At 41.6% G+C, this 21597-nt stretch overlaps 1 protein-coding gene across 1 annotated transcript in view; it reads right to left on the reverse strand.

The window, feature by feature from the left end:
- The window catches only part of magi2a (membrane associated guanylate kinase, WW and PDZ domain containing 2a), a gene marked incomplete at both ends in the record, with an annotated part of 256339 nt that overhangs the window by 141311 nt on the left and 93431 nt on the right, over positions 1 to 21597 (reverse strand). The window contains 3 exon segments of the mRNA XM_083999183.1: positions 8587 to 8602; positions 17566 to 17595; positions 17597 to 17619. Coding sequence (XP_083855309.1) covers positions 8587 to 8602; positions 17566 to 17595; positions 17597 to 17619 — 69 coding nt within the window.

Genomic DNA, 21597 nt, shown 5'->3' on the forward strand with positions numbered 1-21597 from the left:
CCTCAGAGTGACGACGAGAGGCCGGAGCACGTTCGTTTGATCAAAAGGATCAAAGTTCAACATGAAAAGAGAAAGTTGCAGCGGTCACATTTATTGTAAATGATGTTCAAACACAAACAAAGAGGAGATGGGAAGTGAGATCGACTCTTCATTACGGAAAAAACAAGAAAATAAAGGATAAAAGTTCAAGCAACCTTTCAAAATTTCAACGTATTAATGATCTGGACAAAAACAAACAATAAAGTTCTTCTGATCTAATCAAACCAAGAACAAGAGGCTCAATAAGAGCTCAGACCAATGAGAGTGTGTGTGTGTGTTAATGCTGAAATGTTGAGGTGTGTGTGTGTGGTAGAAACTGCTGACCGACCCTCCCCATCTGTCTTCCTGACACTTACATATTAAAATATTATCTTCCTGCTACAAATTCTGCTTCATCATTGGAATAAAATCAGGTTTATGGCTCTGATTTTCCCATTTGGCCCTTGTTCAAGTCCAGAACCTCCATCAGTCCTCGAGTCGGCTCCTCGCTCAGTGAAACAGCAGAAAAGCAGGAAGTCGTAATCTCACTTCAGTTCAACTCAGTGTTTAGTATTTGGTTTTAGATTCATGCATCTACTACAATCTCTATTAAATTATTTTATGTATTTCTAAGCTTTTGTTCATACCAATAAAGATATCTGAGACAAATTTAAACCCTATACCATTCAATGCATGTTTCTCCCCTGTCTGTCTCCACCTTCTTTTCAAAGTAAAAGCTTAGAAAAGGAACAAAGATTACCTCTACAATTCACTATTTTATATATGAGGATGAAACACCACCAGATCCTCAGAATCAAAGATTAACTAATTGATCAACCAATCATCAGAAATCTCTGCCAATTGATTTTGTTGCACTTCGATCCGTCGGCTCATCAGACTCACAAACACATCGTCGTCTGTCAAAAAAATTTCAATTTAACACCATCTTTAATTGTTTCAGAAAGACAATAAAATTAAATTCAAACAAGTCCGATGCAAAAAAAAAAAAAAAAAAAATTGGTGAAGCTCAATTTTCATGTGTAAATGTCAGAGCGACGGATTTATAGAAAGGTCTTTTTAAAAAGTTATTTGGTTAATGAAGTTCATTGTTCTTTCTGTCAGAGCGCTAAAATGTAATTATAAGTTTTCAACTTTTCTTCATATTTATCAGTGTGAGAGCAGATAAATTCAGGAGAACTTACTCCTTCATTACAACACTATACGAGCCTCAAGCACCTCTCTCACCGATGCTTTTATGACGCGGTCACCGCTTCGTACAGGAAGTTTATGAGGCCTGAGCCACCAGCAAAGCTAAACAGAGAAGAAAATGGAGTCGCTGAGTGTTAGAGAGGAGGAGAGGAGTCAGTTGTCAGGAGACATAAAGCGAAACGGGAGCCAAGGCTGCATTTAGCGCAGACGAGGCCCGACATGCATTTTTCAGAGAAGCACAAACTACTTGACATTTGGATGGACCTCTCCTCCTCCTCCTCCTCCTCCTCCTCCTCCTGGTTGGATGTGAAGGAGCAGGGGAGCATGTCGGCTCTGCAGTGGCAGCAGGGAGGGGCTGCTATGTGCTGGTGGAGGAAGGGGGGGATGAGGCCAAATGATGCCATCCTAGGTACAATCAGAGGCCCGGGTGGCGTCTGAATGAAGGTTTCCTCTGCGTTGTCATGAATAGACAAATTTCTTTCACCTCAGACGTCTGAACTAGAGATGCTGAAGCAGAGCCAAAAGAAAGAAAAAAACATGTTTGTATATTTTTTCGATGTGCGAGTTCAGCCTCCAGTTCCTCTCCCTCTCTATCATCCGTCACGTATCTGACGGACTATCTTTAAATGGATTGGGATGGGGCGGGCGGCCAGGTGTAATAACCTTCCTCCCTATTTTTCACACTCATTCTGATTCCTCTTTCTTGTTCACTCACTTTCTCATCTCTTTTCCTATTTTCTCCCTCCGTCCCACACACTCTCTCTCTCTCATTCTCGCTGCTCCCCCTGCGCCTGCTGATAGAAATATTCAGATACTGGGTCACACGGTGCTTGTAAGGACTTCACACAGGTCTTTTCATCACAATGCCTTCACTCTGCAAAAAAAAGAAGAAGCACTGATTCGAGAAAAAGCGGCCGCTGCTGCATCGAATGGGACAAAAAGCAGCTGGTAAACAACGCAGCAGTCATTAAACAGGCAGGGATCATTGGGCACAATGTGCACTATAAGGCTGCACGGAAACATGGGCGCGTTCTCTGCAAGGTGCAACTTCTCAAAAGGAAAAGGAAGTGGCAAAGTCTTCCTCCTACAAATTAAAAGCTGAACTCCTGAGCGATAAACCCCACCTGAAACGCTCGCGGCTACACCTCAGCAGGAGCTCGTATTAAATAATGTGGCATAAATCCACATCACAGAGTCAGTTCATTGATTTTACGACCCTCTGATTTGAGCTAGCTGCTTAACGGTAGATTAGTATTTAGAGTTATTCCCTAATCGTCATTTGCACAGTGGCCAGTGTGGAGCAGAGACAACAACAGGGTCTGACTTGAAGTTACTGCTCATAAAAAAGGCTGAAAAGACTGATCTCCACTTGAATAATCCAATATTGATTCATAAAAAGCCAAGATCGATCTTAATTACGTGTCTTTTACAAGTGTCTCTGCATGCAGCAACGCTCTGCCATTTGTTTCCTCATAACAATGAAATAAAAAGAATAGACAGAATAAAACCAAGGTGAAATCTATAAACATGAATAAAAACCAGATGATCTGATCAGTTAAGAGCGTGTCATGGAGGAAATCTAATAAAAATGTTGCAATTTAAGGCGTATTGATTGATTTCCATTCATTAATCACACACTGAGGTCCTACTATATACTGTATAGCCAAGAGACATTCCACCTTAAATCACTGCTGGATGCACAGTGACAGAAATCGTTAATTGTTAAAAAGACAGAAAAAAAAAAATGCTTTCATCCAAACTTCGGCGTTCTGACAGTTTCTGTACCTGTCAGAAACACAGAGCCGCTTCGGTTTCATCACCTTTGATCTCATTCGTATCCAAATTTAATATCTCTGAATCAAATCTAATTGGAAATCAAATTTAATTGATTCATTAAATCCGTGGTGACACTCAGACCTTGTTGACTCAACGTCACGACGCCACATCTCCCCAGGTCCCTGAACGCTGAGAAGCCAAAAACTATATTTTCCTTATAAACTTGTTATAATGAAGAATTTCTATGTGGCTCAGACCGACTTCTTTGAAAAGAGCAGATCCAATACTTTAATATGTACGACGTGCGCCTCTGCCAAACTGTTGCTCTGTTATTTATTTTTCATATTTACAAGACTTAAACCGGGGGAAACATGAAATTTTAAGGCTTTTGAACTGGAGCCTACAGATGTCTGCAGTTTGGAGCTGGGGGAAGGAAGCAACGAGGAAAAGTCAACAGCGTATCCCATCATCATCATCGGCTTCTTACTGGACCCAGTTTGACTTATACTGGCGGATAAAGAGGCAGAAAAGCCCGGTGACATCACAGAGACTCTGATCTGTGCCGGAGAAAGAAAAAAAAAAAAAGTGTCTTGATGTCGGACCGCGGGAGGAAATCGGTGGCGGGCTTTGTCTTCCACGCAGCTCATTGATCCGAGCCTGTCTGCTGGTGTTAATCCTCCGCCGTTATCTGGGCCAATCAGAGGGGCCTAATTCGTTTATAGTATTGAACGTCTAGACATTGTTTCACACACACACATGCAGACACACACACACACACACACACACACCATTCCTGGTCACCTATAGACTCCCTCTGTATTAAAACAGCTACTTATGTCTCCACCTCGACCTCCGTGAAGGAGCCATAAAGGAGGAATACGAGTCTTCAAGGACGAGTCTCTAACTGTGGCTCCCCTGTAACCAGTACTCAAATGTTTGGTTTATATTTTCTGGCCCTGTTCCTTTTCCTCTAGCTCCTAAAAAGCATCTTCCTTTCCCTTCATCCCCGTCCTCTGTGGACATTTTCTTTCTTTCTTTCTTTCTTTTTTTTGTTTTTTTACTTCCCCTCTGCGGCCGACTAACTCGCCTCCTCCTCGCTCACTTCATTTACCATCTAGTTTCTCCCTTGTTGCTTTTCTGGTCTCATTCAGCTCCTCTGCACGTCTCTGTTGGCTGCTTTTCTCTCTTTTGTGGGAAACAAACACACACATCTGGATGGACACACACATACACGCACTTCTAACCAGTCCAGTCCAGTTATTCAAGCAGACTGGGATGTGAGTGATCGCTGCGCTGGGGCCGATGCTCTCGCTCATTTTGCAGGAAACGAGGCCACGTGGGACGACGCCGACGATCTCATTCATACTGATTTTTCGTGCAAATGAAAACAGATGTTTCACAACAATTCCAGCTGCAAAGTGCACAATAAGACTACAGATGTTCAGCTCGCATGTGCTAGGAGAAGCATGCAGTCAAAAAAACTAAAGACAATCATTTGGACAGAAGTTCCCAAACTGTTGGATCACAGTGGTGGTGCAGGTGGGCTGATGAATCATTTTTGTTATAAAACTATCAAAACTATAAACTAAAAAATAAACCAAGATGTTATTTTTTATATTAAGGCCTCTCACTGTGAAAAAACAATGACAGACACTTTTATATAGTCGGCCCTGGACCAGTTGAGCTGTGCCAAAACTGAAATATCAAAACAGACAGCTGGTTAGCAACAGAAATAATGAAAAGGTGTGAGAGTCAAGAGACACAAAATGTAGAGTTTTAACTTCCTACATGTTTTCACTACTTGTAGTTGTCATTAAAATAATAAAAAAAAGCTCTGAAAACGCTTCATTTGGCCTCTGTACTGTTTGGATAGGAAATTACACCTGAATTACACTATAGTAGCACAATTATATTAAACATTTATTCCCATCTAAAGCATGACATGCTCACTGACAACATATTTTTCATTCATGCCTACAGCAACAGATCCATTTTTCTAAAGTTATGTTCAGCCGATGAGTAGAAGTGAGGAAAATTCTGCTCCTGACTTTGTTAAATATTGAAAAAGTCGTTCCTGACTTGTGTTTGGATCGTACCTGAGGAGGCCAGAGGAGGCCAGAGGAGGCCTCGCCCCCCTCAGTTGTGTTTTAATTTTCATGTGAACTAGAGAACAACAGCACAGACAATAATAATCCTGGCTGAGGTACAGCAGCAGCAGAAAAGAGACGAGTTCCTTGAAAGGGTCACAAGAAATAAAATAGGAAAGAGGCATCTCACAAGAAACCTGCTCACGGGAAAAGAAAAGATGAGATTCAGAACGGAGGGAGAGAAAGATGCTGGAAGTGAACAAGACTCAGGAAGAACAGGAGGAACTGGATTCCTCTTCAAGTCAATGGGAGTCAGTGAGATGATGGAGGAGGAGAAGAATAAAGAAATGAATGAAATCAATACTCAAATCAATACTTAATAAAGAGATACAGGGGGTCCGTGTCTGACACAACATGTTGAGCCCCAACCAAGCCAACAGGACTTGTACTTTCAGTGGGACACTCTGACTAAAGGGGGATGAGATAGGGAATGACATCTTGCTGAGAGCTGGATATAAAGACCATCATTATAACAAAGAGAAAGTGGAGATTAATGTATCAAAATGAATTATTTTTCAACAAAGTAAAGATAGATGGGCACTAGATATTTGGGGTAAACCAAAGCAGCGCACTAACTGTGAAATAAAACAGGTATTTGGCCCAGAAAATTACGTTTTGTATAATTTGTCAAAAAAGAAAAGATCCCTGTGTGCTCAATTTAGAGCTGGTATACTTGGTCTTCATATTCAGACAGGCAGATACAGTATGTTGGCACAGCAGAAGACGATAGAATTTGTACTTTGTGTGACATCCAAGAGGTGGAGAACGAAATGCATTTTGTGTTATACTGTCCTTTCTATGACTTTATGAGACAAAAACTCACTTTATGTCAGTAAATGTGTCTTGTAATCGCATATGGGATGGGCCACAGCGGTGGCATGAGACGAAAATAAAAATTAATTAATTCATATTCAGAAAATTGAATTGCCAACAATATGAACCAAGTGTAGTTTCAAAGTCAGTTATGTTGTTTTAAGTTAATTTTGTTGTGAAACGTCACAGCAGTAGCGCCTGGTATACAAGTTTAGCGTCTCATATCTTGCACTGCACATTATCTATCGTCTTTTTTGTCAAAGTATTTCCAGTATTTCCTGGTCATGCTGCGATAATGCAAAGCAAACTAATGGAGCCAAAGCAACAGGTGTGTAGCTGCCCGAGTATCGAAATGCCACTTGAATAAAAACGTCTAACGCCCCTGATGAAAACTCTCTCCTGTGCTTTAAATGTCCAACCATCCATCACAGCCTCCATGTTAAATAGACCTCATATTAACTGCAATACAAAAAAAATGTTAAACCACTTGAAAGCTTCTTTTTCCGAGTAAAAAAAAAAAAAAAAAAACCTGTCAGGAAACAGAATAAAAGTCATAAATGAGCCGGCGACCACACCGCCACTATGTGTGTTTCTATCTTTGCATATTCAGTCGGCGTCTGAAATATATTGTTTGCCGTTGCCGAAGCTGACAGCAGTAGAACAAAGATAAAATGTGATTACATATTTATGCACCTAACAAGCTGAAAGAGCTACAGTAAATTCAATGTGCTCGTTTAATTTTCACAGTTCACAGCGGCGGCGGCTGAAGGAGCCACATAAACGCCTGTTTATGGTAAATGTATCATCTCCTCTCCCGCTTCCTGCAGACTGACACCAGCGCTCACTTCTTGGCTTGTTTTCCTTCCTCCTCCCCGTCACTGGCAGCTACTTTGTATTATGTAGCATTAGCTCCTCCTCGTGAAGACACAAGCTTTGTTTGCCAGGAATCTTGTTTTGCCAATATAAAAGGATTAATCAAAGAATCCAACACAAGAAAAAAAAAAAGGAAGGAAGAAAACATGCACATAAATAAACGGGGGAAAAAAAACTAAATACAAGATGCCAGTGAGTGAGACAAAAACACACACAAGTTGTTCAAACACACAAACTGAACTCCTGGCAGCAGCCATCACAAGGGTTCACTGGTTTTACTCTGCAGCCGACTTCATGGAAACTGGGGCTGACCGATAATCTTATTTTCATTGTCACTGCGATATCAACATGCATGATAAACACATCGCAAAGATTGCCTGAAATACAATGAATAAGTTTTATTTACAGGCACCATGCCTTCACACTCATACACCGCTAGATGTAACTTGCAACAACGGCGGACTTTGTCAGACCTCGTGGATACCACGCCTGAATGCATCCATGCTGCATCGATCGATCATCATATTTGTTCAGATTTCTTGTGTTAAGTCAACTTATAATGTCTCTCTTGTAGAAGAGATTTCTGATCTCAATGGGATTCCCTACACTGGCCGACAAGGGCAAATGCGCTGCAAATGGCCAAACGCTGCAAACACAGGAATGATGCAAAACCAAAAACAAACATGCAACAAAAAAAAGGGCTGCAAATAAAAGAAACGCTGCTGCAAATTCTAAAAAAGCAATGACGCAAATAAAAAAGCCACAACGGAAGTGAATTACCGAAAAACTAACGAAAAAGTAAGTGAAAAGGTTAGTGTTTAATGTCGCTTTGGTCCTCCTCTTGTGTTTGTTTAGTTTTGCATCATTCCTGTGTTTGCAGCGTTTGTCCGTTTGCAGTGCGTTTGCCCTTGTCAAATTAAGGTCAATAAATAAATTAATAAACAAAATAAACAAATAATGTTTGGAGTTTGTTTATAGCGCACAAGTTTTCCATTCTTTTTTTCTGTTTTAGGTGTATATTTGTGGCAGTGTTTCAGCACCACTAGGCCTGGTGTATGTGCTGTGGCGTAGAGTCATTTTCAGAAAGACACAGGGACTGTACGGTTAATATGCACGTACCTAAATATTTGCCTATTTATCGCAAGTCATGTTGTCATCGCAATATTGAACAGTGTCATCGCACCATGACTCAGAGCTTTGTGTTTCTACTGGGATCTGTTTGACCCTTTAACCCTCTCTGGCCTCTGGCTCATGTTGCTTCTCCTGAGCGGTTAAATAGATTTATGAATTCCCTTTTTTTATAGCAACACATGTTCATGTTGCACTGTGTTTGTCAAGTTCCTAACAGCGATGATGCGGAGGGTTAAACTGTGGAAGGAGCAGATGAAGAGGAGGACGGCGGAGCAGAGATTTCACACAACTCCTACAACAGTGATCAGGATGGAGGTTATTTTTAGCCCTCGCAGTGGTGTCCCTTTACGTCGCCGCTCCAACCTTGACAGTCATTGACCGAAGTCTGGATGCCTCTGAGTGGAATATCTAATGATTTGTGGAAAGCAAAAAAAAAAAAACACAACGGTGAAGCTCAATCTGCCGTCACCGTTATTACCTGCACCGCCGCTCCGCCGCGCCACTCTCTCCTCGAGTGGCTCTCAACCACAAGACAGACATGGACTGAACAGCGACAAGCACTCAACTCCAAAAGCTCTCTTAGATGGGTTGCAGCTGCTCACACATACAACACACACACACACACAAACTGTGACCTAAATTAATAACAAAGCCTTTACGATGCTGCTCTCGTCCTCAAAGCAGAAAAACAGCACTTTGATGACTGAATCCAAGCTGCAGTAAATTATTTATTTTTTAATCCAAATGTATGTAGATGGACCATAATTACTTTTAAAAAAAATCATTGAGGCAAATGAGATAACAAGCAGTTGCACATTGTATATAAGTGCTATCCTAAGTCCAGACCAGCTGGTTGCAGGAACTGAACTGATGAGAGCTACTGTATGAGCTTGTGGACAAATCAAAACAATGAGCTAAAAGAGGCTAAAAAACACTTTTAAATATAAGTATTGTGTCAACAGGTTACCAATGCTGATTTATATAAATCATTTTTCCATTTGACTAAACTGTTGGTGCCTCAGCCTTGTTACCACTAATGACTCTTTTTACATTATGTTGTGTTAAGATAAATAGATTGATGAATTACCACTGCAATCACATATTGTGATTTTTGAATGATTTTTGACTTTTGTTTTCTGATGTTATACTTTTTATGTTTTGCTTGTTTTGTTTATTATTGTGGTCTCTTATTTTTTGTTTTTATGAGGTGAGATTTCTCTTATAAACCCATCTGGGTTTCTTTAATCTCACCTGCACAACTGGTTTGCTGTTTTTATGCTGTTTTTTCTTTTTTGTTAATTGTGCAAATCAAATCAAATCAAATCAGATCTGACAACTTTAGGCTCAATATATTCTGCAAGAAGAGGTCTTTGATTTTGACTCTACAAAAATATATTCATTTTTAAAATACTTCACTATACTATGAACACTGTCGCTTATTTCTAAAATATAAACCCACAACCAGTTTCTAAAATGAGCCAGAATTTGGCTTGAATTTAAGATACAGTAGGCTATGAATCAGTTTGTAAGATTGCCAGTGGTGGATTTGCGACGACAGTCATTTCAATCCTTTCTCTACATTAAGACAAGGATTTGGATTTTTCTGGCAGGTAGGGGATGAGCAGACATGTGTGTATGTGTTCTGTTTTTTTCGTTTTCCTGCAAACACCGCTGAGATTGTGCACTCAACAGTGAACACACTAATGGGAGTATTTTTCTGCTGTTGGATTTGTCTCCAACGGCCCCTTCAGGGCACGACTCAACTCTATGTTTCGGATGGAGGAAGAAAAAAAAAAGAGAAACAGAGCGCTATGAATCATGGTGGCTGTGACAAAACAGTTACGTGCTTCGGTGACTCTTTTTGCTTGAATATCTGATGGAGGTACGCATCATTTATGCTGCTCTGTGTTCCAACATGTTCACTTTAGATGTTGTGAAAACAAACACATAAAAGGAAAAAACTGTGATTCAAATAAATCCTCTGGACAGGTTCGCACCAGTTATTTGTAAATCCATCACTAAGTTTGTCCCTCCGGCGTAGTTAGCAACCGCTAGCTGGTTCAAAGCTACAGATTTACTGTAAGTTCATGAGCTATATAAATGATACATTTGGAGACGCTACAATATCTTGAAATCCTCTGTATACTGTATGTAGGTAGTACTATTTAGTTTTAGTTAAAGGTGTTAGCTACAAGTTTAATTCCTCCCGGCTAGTAACTCACCCGCTCTCGCTCCAACCTTAAATTGTACTGGTTGCCAGGTACAGGAACGGCTAGTAGCTAAAGCTAAGCTAACGCTAACCGTAGTTAACGAGCATCAGCTCCGGTGTTGACAGCGGACTGTTAACACATCTGAATCATTTCACACTAACTCACCTGCAGACGAACCCAACAAACCCGCAGCATCACGCCTGAACTGGAAACGTTACAGTACCGGCTGACTGTTAGTTAGCATTAGCATTAGCACGATGCCATTTCTCCACAGAGCTATCACAATCTGGGCCCTGAGCTCCTCCTCACGTGACATCAACGGAGATCATTTCATGCTAAATCTAATAAATATTTAGATATTTTGGACCCGTCCACATTTATAAAACAATTATTTATTATTTATTAGCATAAGAGTGCAAGAAAGCAGTAGCATTGTCAGTTCAGTTTAGTTAGCTACAAAACAGCTAAAATTAGTAGCCTAGTTACTGGTTGTAAAGGTTGAGTAAAAGCTAACTCTAAAACTCGTCTGGAGTAACCACTTTAAATGTGGTGATATGATAATCTCCACTTACTCTGTTTTATGTAAATTATAATAATAACATAATAATAATCAATCTGAACTCACAAAAAGCTAGTGCTATTGTTCTAGCACAGAAATCTCAACCAGAAGTTTCCACTGTCAAAACACCCTGACTTATATTTGCTCTCTCCCGTGTTCAGTATTTCCAATCTGACATTTTATTTTGTAGGACACATGTGCCAAGGCTAATAAGGGCGGTTTACAAAGGTTTCTTTCTCTCATAAATATTGGAAGAGGCAGTGCAAACACAAGAGCTGTGGAAGTTGGTTGATGGACACATGGCTGTTGGCAGAGCTGCTGCTGTGGCTTGGCAGGAGGACAGGGCCACATATCACTGGTCTAACATGCTCCCACTGGCACAAACATACATTAGAAATGAAGCTCGTGCTTGACCGACGGGTCTGCACATCCCACATAAACCCAACACAGACAGGTAAAGACGCCGCTAGAGGTCTCTGCTCTCTCGGAGCGAGGCGTCGTCGTGCTGTCGAGAGCTCATTTCTCTCAAGCAGACCCCAGGGAGAGGGAGTGGATGCTGTGTGGGGGGAAGATGCGCGGACCGGGGGCTCGGCTCTCTGGAAGTGGAGCTCCCAGACACAGAAACAAGGACAGCAAACGTGAGCAGAGCCTCTAATGCCTCCACACACACACACACATCAACACTTCCTTTAACGCTGTGAGCTACAACAAAACCCAAACAGCTCCAGAAGGGCTTCTCTGATTACTTCAGCCTCAATTCCTTCACCAAGACTGGGTCATTTTTTTTTTAGAAAGCAAGAAAAATCAATGTTTCCTTTCCAAAATGCTATCAACTGACCGGCACACGTCAAATTATTAAGGACTTGTACATTGATTCTGCCTTTAAAACAATAACCCAACAAACCTCAACAAAAGTGAACTAGACATGAAAGGGTTTGAGCAGATTTTTTGAGTTATTGATTTTCAAATGAAAGACTTCAAAGATTAAAAACAGAAACAAACACAAACACATAGAAATGTGCAATAAAAAACCCCAACAAATTACATTCTGTATATAAAAAAAAATCTCTTGGATTCATGACCATGCAAGATACAGGAAGACATCTGGGCCAGTAATCATGTCACACTGTGTGGTACTCCGTTTTCATCTGCATTGTATTACATAATGACGGAGCCCGGCTGTTATGCAATCTCTGTTACTGAGGGGCTAGCCTAGTTTTTAATTGGAGACTGAATTAAGGACCATCCCGGCCATAAATAGGCTCGACTGTGCAACGGAAAAGCAGAAGGAGACTGAATAAGTTTTAATCGAACTGGTGGGGGAGGAGAGGGGGAGGGGGTGTCTTTTTTTTTTTTTTCTTACTGCATGAATTATGGTGAGTTTGTAATATGTTGCCTGTGGGGGAGTTTTGGCTGAGTTTCAGTCCTGAGGCGTTCAGGAACACCACCAAAATGGATATTATGTCAAATTACGGTTTTAATCTCAGAGTTGAAATTACAGTCATCCTTCAAATATTGGAGGATGGAATTAAACTGTCCAGATATGATGTCCCACCACCACCACCCCACATCCCCCTCCCCTCCTCCAGCCTGGTGTTTGTTGTTTTTTTTCCCCTCCTCAGCTTTTCTTCCATCTTTGCACAATAAGCTGGTTCGTAATAAAAAATAAAAAAAAACTCTGTTTGCTCTGAGTCCTACATGTGTTCGCACTGGACGCTTTGATGTTGTTGAGCTAAGGCTGGCGAGAGACGTAGCGCCGGGCATCAGAGTCGACTCGTGGTTGTTTTTCCAGGTTTCTCCGACAACGAGAAAACAGAGAATTTCTTATTTCTCTTGGTGATAAACAGATGTAATGTGAAACGTGAGGAATCATCCACATGCATGACGACAAGTAAGAAGGAAAACATGAACTGTGTGTGACGTTTGAGGATGTGGGACGTTAAGAGTTTGTTTGCAGAAACATGACTGACTGTTAAGGCATGTAAAAATGTTAATTATGTATATATTGATTCTCACCGACAGGATGCATGTGTAAAAAGAATGAGTTATTAGCAGAAAATATCTAATTACTTGCTCTGAATCTGACTGATTAGTGATTATCTGACTCATTTCTGTGTGAAAAACCTGCCCTTGACGTTCCTTGGTTCTTTATTCTACAGAAACGCCAACGATCCAGCAGAGACTGATGACGGTAACGAGGCAACAGTGAAGATTATTAATAAGAATTCACTTCTATACATTTACTAAACTGTCATGGTCTAGAGAACATCTTGAAACTATATTAATTATGTAAACTGTGTTGTTTTAATCTCTGGCACTTCGCCGCTCAGACATGTTTGTCTTCATTTTTTCCTTTATTAACGCACTTATCATTTTTATAGCTCTCCATTATTACGATCGCTCGCTCCTCTGCAGTCCTATTTGATCTCGGCGATGTGACAGGAAATATATCTCAACATAAGTTATGATTTTATTCTATAATGAGACACGTAGGAGGAATGAACTCTTTCATATACTGTAGATGTGAGTGTGTGAATGTCTGTCTTCCTGTCTGATGGCTTTGTCCTGTTTCATTTAAACACAAGTTAGACGTAATGATAAAGACACTGGAGCGTTCAGCCTCTCCACAGGCCTCCACCTGTCTACATCCACCTGTCTACATCCACCATGACTCTGAACATATGCCAGTGTGTGTGCAGAGAAGAGAGGCAGACAAACAATGAGTGTGTGTGTGTGCTTGTGGGGGCTCATCAAAGAGCAGCAGCCGGTTGAATAAGCTGTGAAGTGCAGCCTATATTCATCATTAGCTTCTCACCTGAAACACACACACACACACGTTTCTACCTACTCTCCTGCACACACACAGTCACAGATGAAACCTTCTCTGCACGGAAATCCTCACAGTCAGTCATTGTCTACATCACTATGGCCTGAATTCCTCCTCAGTGTGTGTGACTTGACAGTGTCGACCATTAACAGATGTGTGTGTAGCCTCCTCAAGTCTAAACACGACCCCTCACCTGTCGACAGGTGATGGAGACGAACCCATCCATCCATCCATCCATCCATCCATCCATCCATCCATCCATCCATCCATCCATCCATCGACAGCATCCTGAAGCTTCCTGTTATGTAAGCAACATCTCTACAGCTCATGTTTTACACATTAGAGTGGAGTCGCTGACGTCCTCGCTCTGTTTGAAGACACACAGGAAGTTGTTCGACAATACTTTGTGTTTTTTCTGACGACATTGTCAGAAACATAAAGGATTCTTCTAACAAAGCGGGTGAATAACACAATTCTGTTTGATGTACAGTACGATAGAAATAAAAAAATAAAAATTGCATGACTCGGCTTAATGGCTGGAACTGATATGTGGTTATTATATAACAGAGGAACTTAAATATTAGGCAAATACAGCCGATAACAAAGGTTTGAAGTCTTAATTTACATACAATAATGTCCTGATGTGACTTGTGGAGACCAATTTTGTTTGGACGAAGAACACAGGAAGGGGTTAAAAAGCTTTTTTCTTTCCACTGTGCAGCAAAATGAGTATGTTTCCATCCAGATGATTAAAAGAGACTTTGAAGGTTTAAAAAAAACAAAAAAAAAACAACCTTTCGAGTGAGCAGGTGGAGGCTCGGCTCTCTGAGCTGAATGTAATGGTAACAGATGAGCGTCCTGGGCTCCCGAATGGAGGTTCAGGTCACTGAGAGCGAGCGTCTCAACAACTAGTGAGCAGTCGCGCTCCATTATTTATGTTGGTACAAGCTCATACTCTGTATGTATGGCTTGTAACATCTTGTTTAGTTAACAATGCCGCCGCCGCCGTGAACCTGTGATCCCATTAAACAAACACAAGAAACAACAGCAGCACTTTGACATTTAATGGCTAGCTTATATGTGCATGTTAACGGCATTACTATCGATTGCAAACTCAGAAATTATGCACATTTTAAACGCGGCTCGGAGGGATATTTACAATTCTAATACGCCCGATCCTCGGCAGTGGAAATGCCACTCGTTGTTGTCTAATTAATTTACCTCAGAGACGTTTACAAAGTGCTCTGAAAGGTTGCGTGGAGTTTGATCTAAAAGCTCAGTGACACAAAGCAGACTGAGGACAGTTTCACACTGTGCTCGGCTTTTATCAGTGACAACACAGACAGCCGAGTGTAGGATAAACATGATGACGGTGGAGAGAGCCCGTCTATGGATGTATTGAATTCATTAGTGCAATCATTACACAATTAAGAACAAAACAAGCAGCGGGTCTTTAGAACCATCAACGGTGCTTGTTGTTTTCTCGAGACGTTTTGCAGCAGGATCCTAATTTTTGTCTCGAGTGCTGCTGCTGCTGCTTGCTTTTTGACAGAGGTAACGTCTTCACCTGAGACCCAGCAGAGCAGCCAGCAATTATCTTCTCCGAGGCCGCCCAGACTTTTCATTTCAGCTGGTTTTATCCACTGCTGGTCCATCATGACTCACTTTAAAGCTGCGTATGGATGAATCTGAGCTATGAGACCATTAAGACCTGTAAACTCTGCTGTAAACCCCCACACTCTGAGTCAGTGGCAACCAAAAAAACACTTCCAGATACCGATTCTGATTATAGGTAGTTATTTTTTGACCACAAACTACTTTACTGTAGTAAACTCAGTACGGCAAAATATAAAAATGCATTAAAATTAAATGTATTGCTAAGAAATTTATTTGAACTTTGTGTCGGCTTCACGTACAAACATTTAAAGCAGAAGTAAGTGATATATTTGTGTTAATATAAGTCTTAAATAGTTATATCTTCCGACAGCAATCACTTACATAGAGTGTTTGGACCGAAACACGGGTCTGTCAGTCACTCTGCTCTGCTCTGAGCTGAAGAGAAAACATTTATCGTATCCTACAGTTTTTATCCAATGAGGAGAGAGAACGGCATGCAGGGCTGTGTGTGCAGCCAAGGGACGCCGTGAATGTGGTGACGTAGGGACGAGGACTGTTATGGTGCGTTCAAGGCAACCCGTAACTCCTGTTTTTCCGACCTGTGAAGTTGTACCAGTTTGATCTGGTACGAGTTCACGGGTCGGAAGTTACGAGTGGCCGTTATAGTGACTTTCACCGGTAAAACAGGTCGGAAAAACACGAGTGGGTTGCCTGGAACGCTACAAAATCATAAGTTGTGACTTGAAGCTGTAATTTACGATTTCAAAAGCCTGCCTGGAACGCAGCATTAGCGAAAACGACCGGATCGCTTACTTCTGCTTTAACTACAGCAGCAACAACTTTTGAACTGAATATTTGGAGTTCAAGTGTGAGAACTATAGGAAAAATTAAAAAAAACAGAGCTTCAGATAAACAGAGTTTGGGATTTTTCACCAGCTGGCAACAACTTAAAAGTTTTTAGATTGAATATGTGAGATAAAAGTGTAAGAATGCTAACTGCTGAGCTAGTGTTGTGCTGTCTGCTCTTCTTCAGTGCAACAGACCAGATACACAAACTACAGAATGGAATATGGACCAGTAACACGTGGATCTGAAATCCCATCAATATACGTCCTGATAGAGATATTGGACCAGATTGGCTCCATTTCATGTTGACGTGAGAAAATCCAACTAAGCAGTTTCTCCCGTCTCTCTCCTGATCGTCTCTGAGATGTTTCTGCTCCGTGTCTGGACTCGGTCTGGTCAGTTCACAGCTGATCATGCATATCAGAGGGAGGAAAACTAGGCCAAGAGGAGGAAGCAACTTCCTGCAGAGTTCAGAGAGAGCAACGTGTCGAAGAACAGATCTGAGGAAAGCTACAAAGAAGACGAAGGAGAAACTCTTCTGCTGGCTCAGTGGCCTCCAGCGTTCTTCAATGAAGTTGTGTGGCAGTGCAGAGGTTTTTTAAAGAGCAGAGGTGACCGCGACCCTGACGGCGACTCTGGCCGAGCTCCAGAGATGCTGCCAGAGGAACAGAAACTAAACTTTATTCGCCGACAGCTTTGTCACGATTAAAATTGTAAACCAGCAGACACTTGGCAGATCGTCAACGCTGTGCAGAGCCCAGACCAGACCAGACCAGACCAGACTCCCTAATTACACAAATACAACTTGTAGATTGTGCATCTCACGTCTCTGGATCCACAATGTTCCTGCATCTTTTTACCTGTGAGGAGACTGACGTTTTATGAAGCTCAACAAAAGCAGAAGAGAGAGAGAGAGAAAAAAAAAAAGTCATTTATTTATTATCTTGAGTGTAACCTCCAAGGCCAAGTTCTTGTCAAGTGCGTGCTTTTTCTGCGCCGGCTGAATGAAAATGAATGAGAGAATAAAAGAAGCCTGTTCGGTGTCTATTGTGCCTCCGCCGCCGCCGTCTGTTCCTCAGAATCGAACATAATAACGCTCGACCACCTGCGCTTGTTGCAAATCATCCTTTCCCCGCTAACATTTCTAAACAACAAGTGACCGACGCTCGGCTCCCCCCCCACGTCGCTAAAGGTAGCCAAATAAGATGTCTTGCTCCATCTCTCTCTCTCTCTCTCTCTCTCTCTCTCTCTCTCTCTCTCTCTCTCTCTCTCTCTCTCTCTCTCTCTCTCTCTCTCTCTCTCTCTCTCTCTCTCTCTCTCTCTCTCTCTCTCTCTCTCTCTCTCTCTCTCTCTCTCTCTCTCTCTCTCTCTCTCTCTCTCTCTGCACCAGGTGGTCTGGATATGTAATGTGCGCTTTAATAATCTTTAGGCTGATGCTGATTACAGAGGTGGAATGAGTTTATGGAGGTTTTTTTTTTTTAAAAAAAAGCTCCGCAGACCAGCAAGCAAAGCAAAGCAAAGCAAAGCAAAGCAAAGCACTGACATCACGTCTGTCTCCATGGCGATGTGGAGAGAAACGTAGGCTGCTGGTGTCTGGATGCGGGCCGTGTGAGGAGAGGAAGAGAGACGGAGATGGAGAGAGACAGACAGAGAGAAAGAGAGTGTCGGAAATCCTCTAGGAGAGGCGTGAAGGAACATAGTGTCAGGAAGCTACCAGTGCTGAATACTAATATCTGTGGCTATAGATGGACAGGCACACACACACACACACACACACACACACACACACATGCATGTATGCACGCACACACACACACCAGTCGGTGGCGTGCCTGCTGCCATGGTGTCTCTCTCAGTTTTGTCAACAGTCAGTCGGTATCAAGTGAAAAATAGCCTTTGAGCACAAATGTCACCAGAGCCAACGGTGACATTAAAGCCTATTGGACCAAAGCTTTGGACTGCTCCCTCCATAGAGAGCAGACAGACACCAGAGGAGAGGGAGAGAGGGGGGGAGGAAGGGGAGGAAGGAGAGAAAAGAGGGAGGAAAGAGATAAATACGATAACCCCCTCCTCAAGTCTGAGATTCGTCCTGCGTCAGATTCACAGCAAACCGACTCCACCACCAGCGGATTTCATTCAATTAAAACTTTGCACAGAAGGTAAATTTCAAACTCATTCGGTTTTCAAGAGCTTCTCCCCAAAACCCAGTCCCATCGCTACAGGGAACGACGGTCGTTGACCCTGGAAACAAGTTCCTCCTTGATGATGCTGATGGTGGAAACCCAACAGCTGCTGCTTCTCTCTCTACTGAGAACTTGAGGACGGAGAAAAAAAAGCAAAAAAAAAATTATTATACTATTTTCTGATCTTGTTTTATTTTCAATGCACCATAATTGGCTGCTTTCCTAAAAGAGCGAGCGCAACAAATGTAACTGACTGAGCACAATGCAAGTGTGTGTGCTGCAAATGTCAACGTCCCATATGCACAGAGTTTGAGCAAAACTTAGACCTACAGTATAATGTTTCCTTTTGTTTCTCTGAATGTCAACAGTCAACAATCAGGTCTGATATCCAATCTGTGTATTTAATCTTGACCTGAAATTTAGATGAAAATGTCGCACAGACAAACAGCAACGACAAAAACAAACATATAGCTGATATAAAGCCTTTTTGGGCACCAACTGTAACAACCGCATGGACAACTGTGGGAAATTCACAGCAGCCTTGAAAATGCAGATGAGTTCACCTGAGATACCTCCATTTAATTAAAGCTACACACAATAATTAGGCGCTGGGTCATGAAGCAACACAATAGAAAAGCTGCACACTGATTATACAGTAGGTGAAAACACATCATGGTTCATGCTCTACTGACAGAAAATGAAGGCAGCCAAAAAGCCATGTGGGCATTTAAAGGTCTTATATTGTACAAGGGTATGTTTGTATTAAAGCTCCATTCAGTATAAAGGTAGATGTTTGTGTTAAAGCTCCATACAGTATAAAGGTAGATGTTTGTGTTAAAGCTCCATACAGTATAAAGGTAGATGTTTGTGTTAAAGCTCCATACAGTATAAAGGTAGATGTTTCTATTAAAGCACTATACAGTATAAAGGTAGATGTTTGTGTTAAAGCTCCATACAGTATAAAGGTAGATGTCCATGTGTAGTGTGATTATAAAGCAGCTCTAGGTTCTATATTAATACTGTGAAAGTATCAAAGCCTCAGTCCACAGAGAAATGCACACAGCCTGTATTCAGAAACTGAGCTTTTAAAAATGAGCCGTCAGGACTTCCTGTCACTTTGTGATGTCACAACAAAGCGGTCACCTGGACCCACCATCCAACACTTGAAGGATTTGATTTCCCTGAGTGTTTTAACCTGAAATCTGGTCAATTTCTATCAAATCAGGAACATAAAACTACATTTAGATGGCCTCTGGTTCTTAAAACCATAAATATATCTTCATAAGGTTCAACACCTTCAGATAAAATGTAGGTAAAGTATAAAACATGGGACCTTTAACATTAAAATCCATGTTTAAATCACAACAGAAATGTCCTCCTCCTCCTCCAATTAAAGCACACCCAGAGACCACACGCTGCCAATTATGTAAATCCGTTTGGCTTTTTTATTTTGAATATATTGCTTTGTTTTCCTCCTGTCATCTTAACTCCTCCTCCTCCTCATTTGCAGCAGTAGCCGGTTTGTTTTGCCTCAGCGGTGATGAGAGGTTTCCAACATGTGAGAAAACTGACGTCAATGCGACTCCGCTGCTCGCTAATCCATCTGTGTGTGTATATGTGCGTGTGTGTGTGTGTGAGAATGGTGAGAGTTTCACACAGTGGGTCTATCCCATTAGAGGTCAGTGTTTATCAGCGTCACATAAGGGAAATGAAAGAGTGTGACACAGATTTTTTTTTTCCTGCAGGATTAAGGTCTGGACGGCGACCAGGGCCGATCCAGGATACACATCCTTTCTTTAGCCCGGCTGATTTTCGACTGTGCATCTTGGCAGCTGTTAAGATCGGAGGATTTAGCGACAGATTAGATTAGAAATACAGAACGATTCAGCGAGATTCATCCAACCTGAACGCATCCACACGAGCTGCGTCAGACACCACAACGACAAACAAACAAACAGACACAAGGCCGAACGTTGGTCCAGGCCTTGGCTGGAGCCGACAGAGGAGATGTGAGGAATCCCGTGCAATGTGATCTTGTGTGTTTCTCAACAGCTCTGACCTATTTGCTTAGTAAAGTCACCCATCTAAATATAGGCATTGGATAGAGAGAGAGAGAAAGACGAAGAGGAGGAGGAGAGGAGAGAGGGAGAGGCAGAATTATCAAAGCACTTTCTGGTTGGGCTTAGTTTGATTTAAATCCACACACACACAAAAAAAAGAGAGAAAGAGAGAGGAAAGAGGCGGAGAAGGAAGGAGAAGGAGACGAGGAGGAAATCAAGACAAAGGCATAAAGGAGCGTGGCGTAATTAGCCGAGACACAGATCAAGCTGAGGAGGCAAAGCAAACAGAAAACGGTGGTCTGCCCGGTGTCACGTACCTATCTAACTGCAGCGCATTCCTCCTTTATTTTTCCTTTTTTCACCTGCACTCGCTCCAGACACCGAGCTAACAGCCTCTGACGTGACGAGCACCACGTTATTTGCCATTTCTGCGGAGGCCATGATGGATCTGGCTGCATTTGGGACCAACAACACTTTGTTTGGTGTCTTCCGTCTCTACTTCCTCTTGTTCACTCGAGGTATCGATTCTGTTTCATGCATCGTAAACACTGTGCGTGTAAAAGAAAAGAAAAAAAAACTTCTCGTGCATGTTTGTGCATCGTCTATCAGTGTTGTTCCCTCCCAGGCTCCATGCTCGTCCACCTAAGCCAGTCCCAGTGCTCTAATTGGCTAACAGCAGACATTTTCTCTGCTCCGGGGAGCGTGGAGATTAGGGGGAGTGTGAGCTTTGAGCTGCCCGGCGCCTAAATGAGTCACGCTGCGGGTACAATGTATCTCAGAGGAATAGACTAAACACACACACACACAAAACTGTCTGCTGTGCTGGATGCGAAGTTTACCTGAAATACGTTTGGATCAGTGGTGTAGTCTAATTTTTTGTAGTGGGTAAATTGCTTTTTAGGTGGGTAAACTATAGGCTACATACTTGTATCACATAGACCGGTGCTTCTCAAACCTTTTTATATCAAGGACCCTAAAATTGACACAAATTAGACCACGGGCCCCCATTGGACAAAATTTTGAAGCAAACACCAGAAATACACAAACAATCAATGTACGTTTAAATTAGGCGTACATTTTTGAAAGATTATAGAGAAATTTCTGGAAAAAAGTGGTACAATTGAAACATTTCTAGAAAATAATAATATAAAATTCTCACCAAAAAATTTTTTTAATTTTTTTTTTACATTTTTTAGAAGAACTTTTTATTGTTGAAAAAATTAGATAAAATTTCACAGAAAAAGTGGTAAAATTTCCAGAAAAAAAGTAAAAAAGAAAGTGGTAAAAGCAAAAATAGTATATAGTAATAAATAGTAAAAAGTTAAAGT

This window comes from Trachurus trachurus, assembly GCF_905171665.1.
Source record: "Trachurus trachurus genome assembly, chromosome: 23".
Classification (NCBI taxonomy): Eukaryota; Metazoa; Chordata; class Actinopteri; order Carangiformes; family Carangidae; genus Trachurus; species Trachurus trachurus.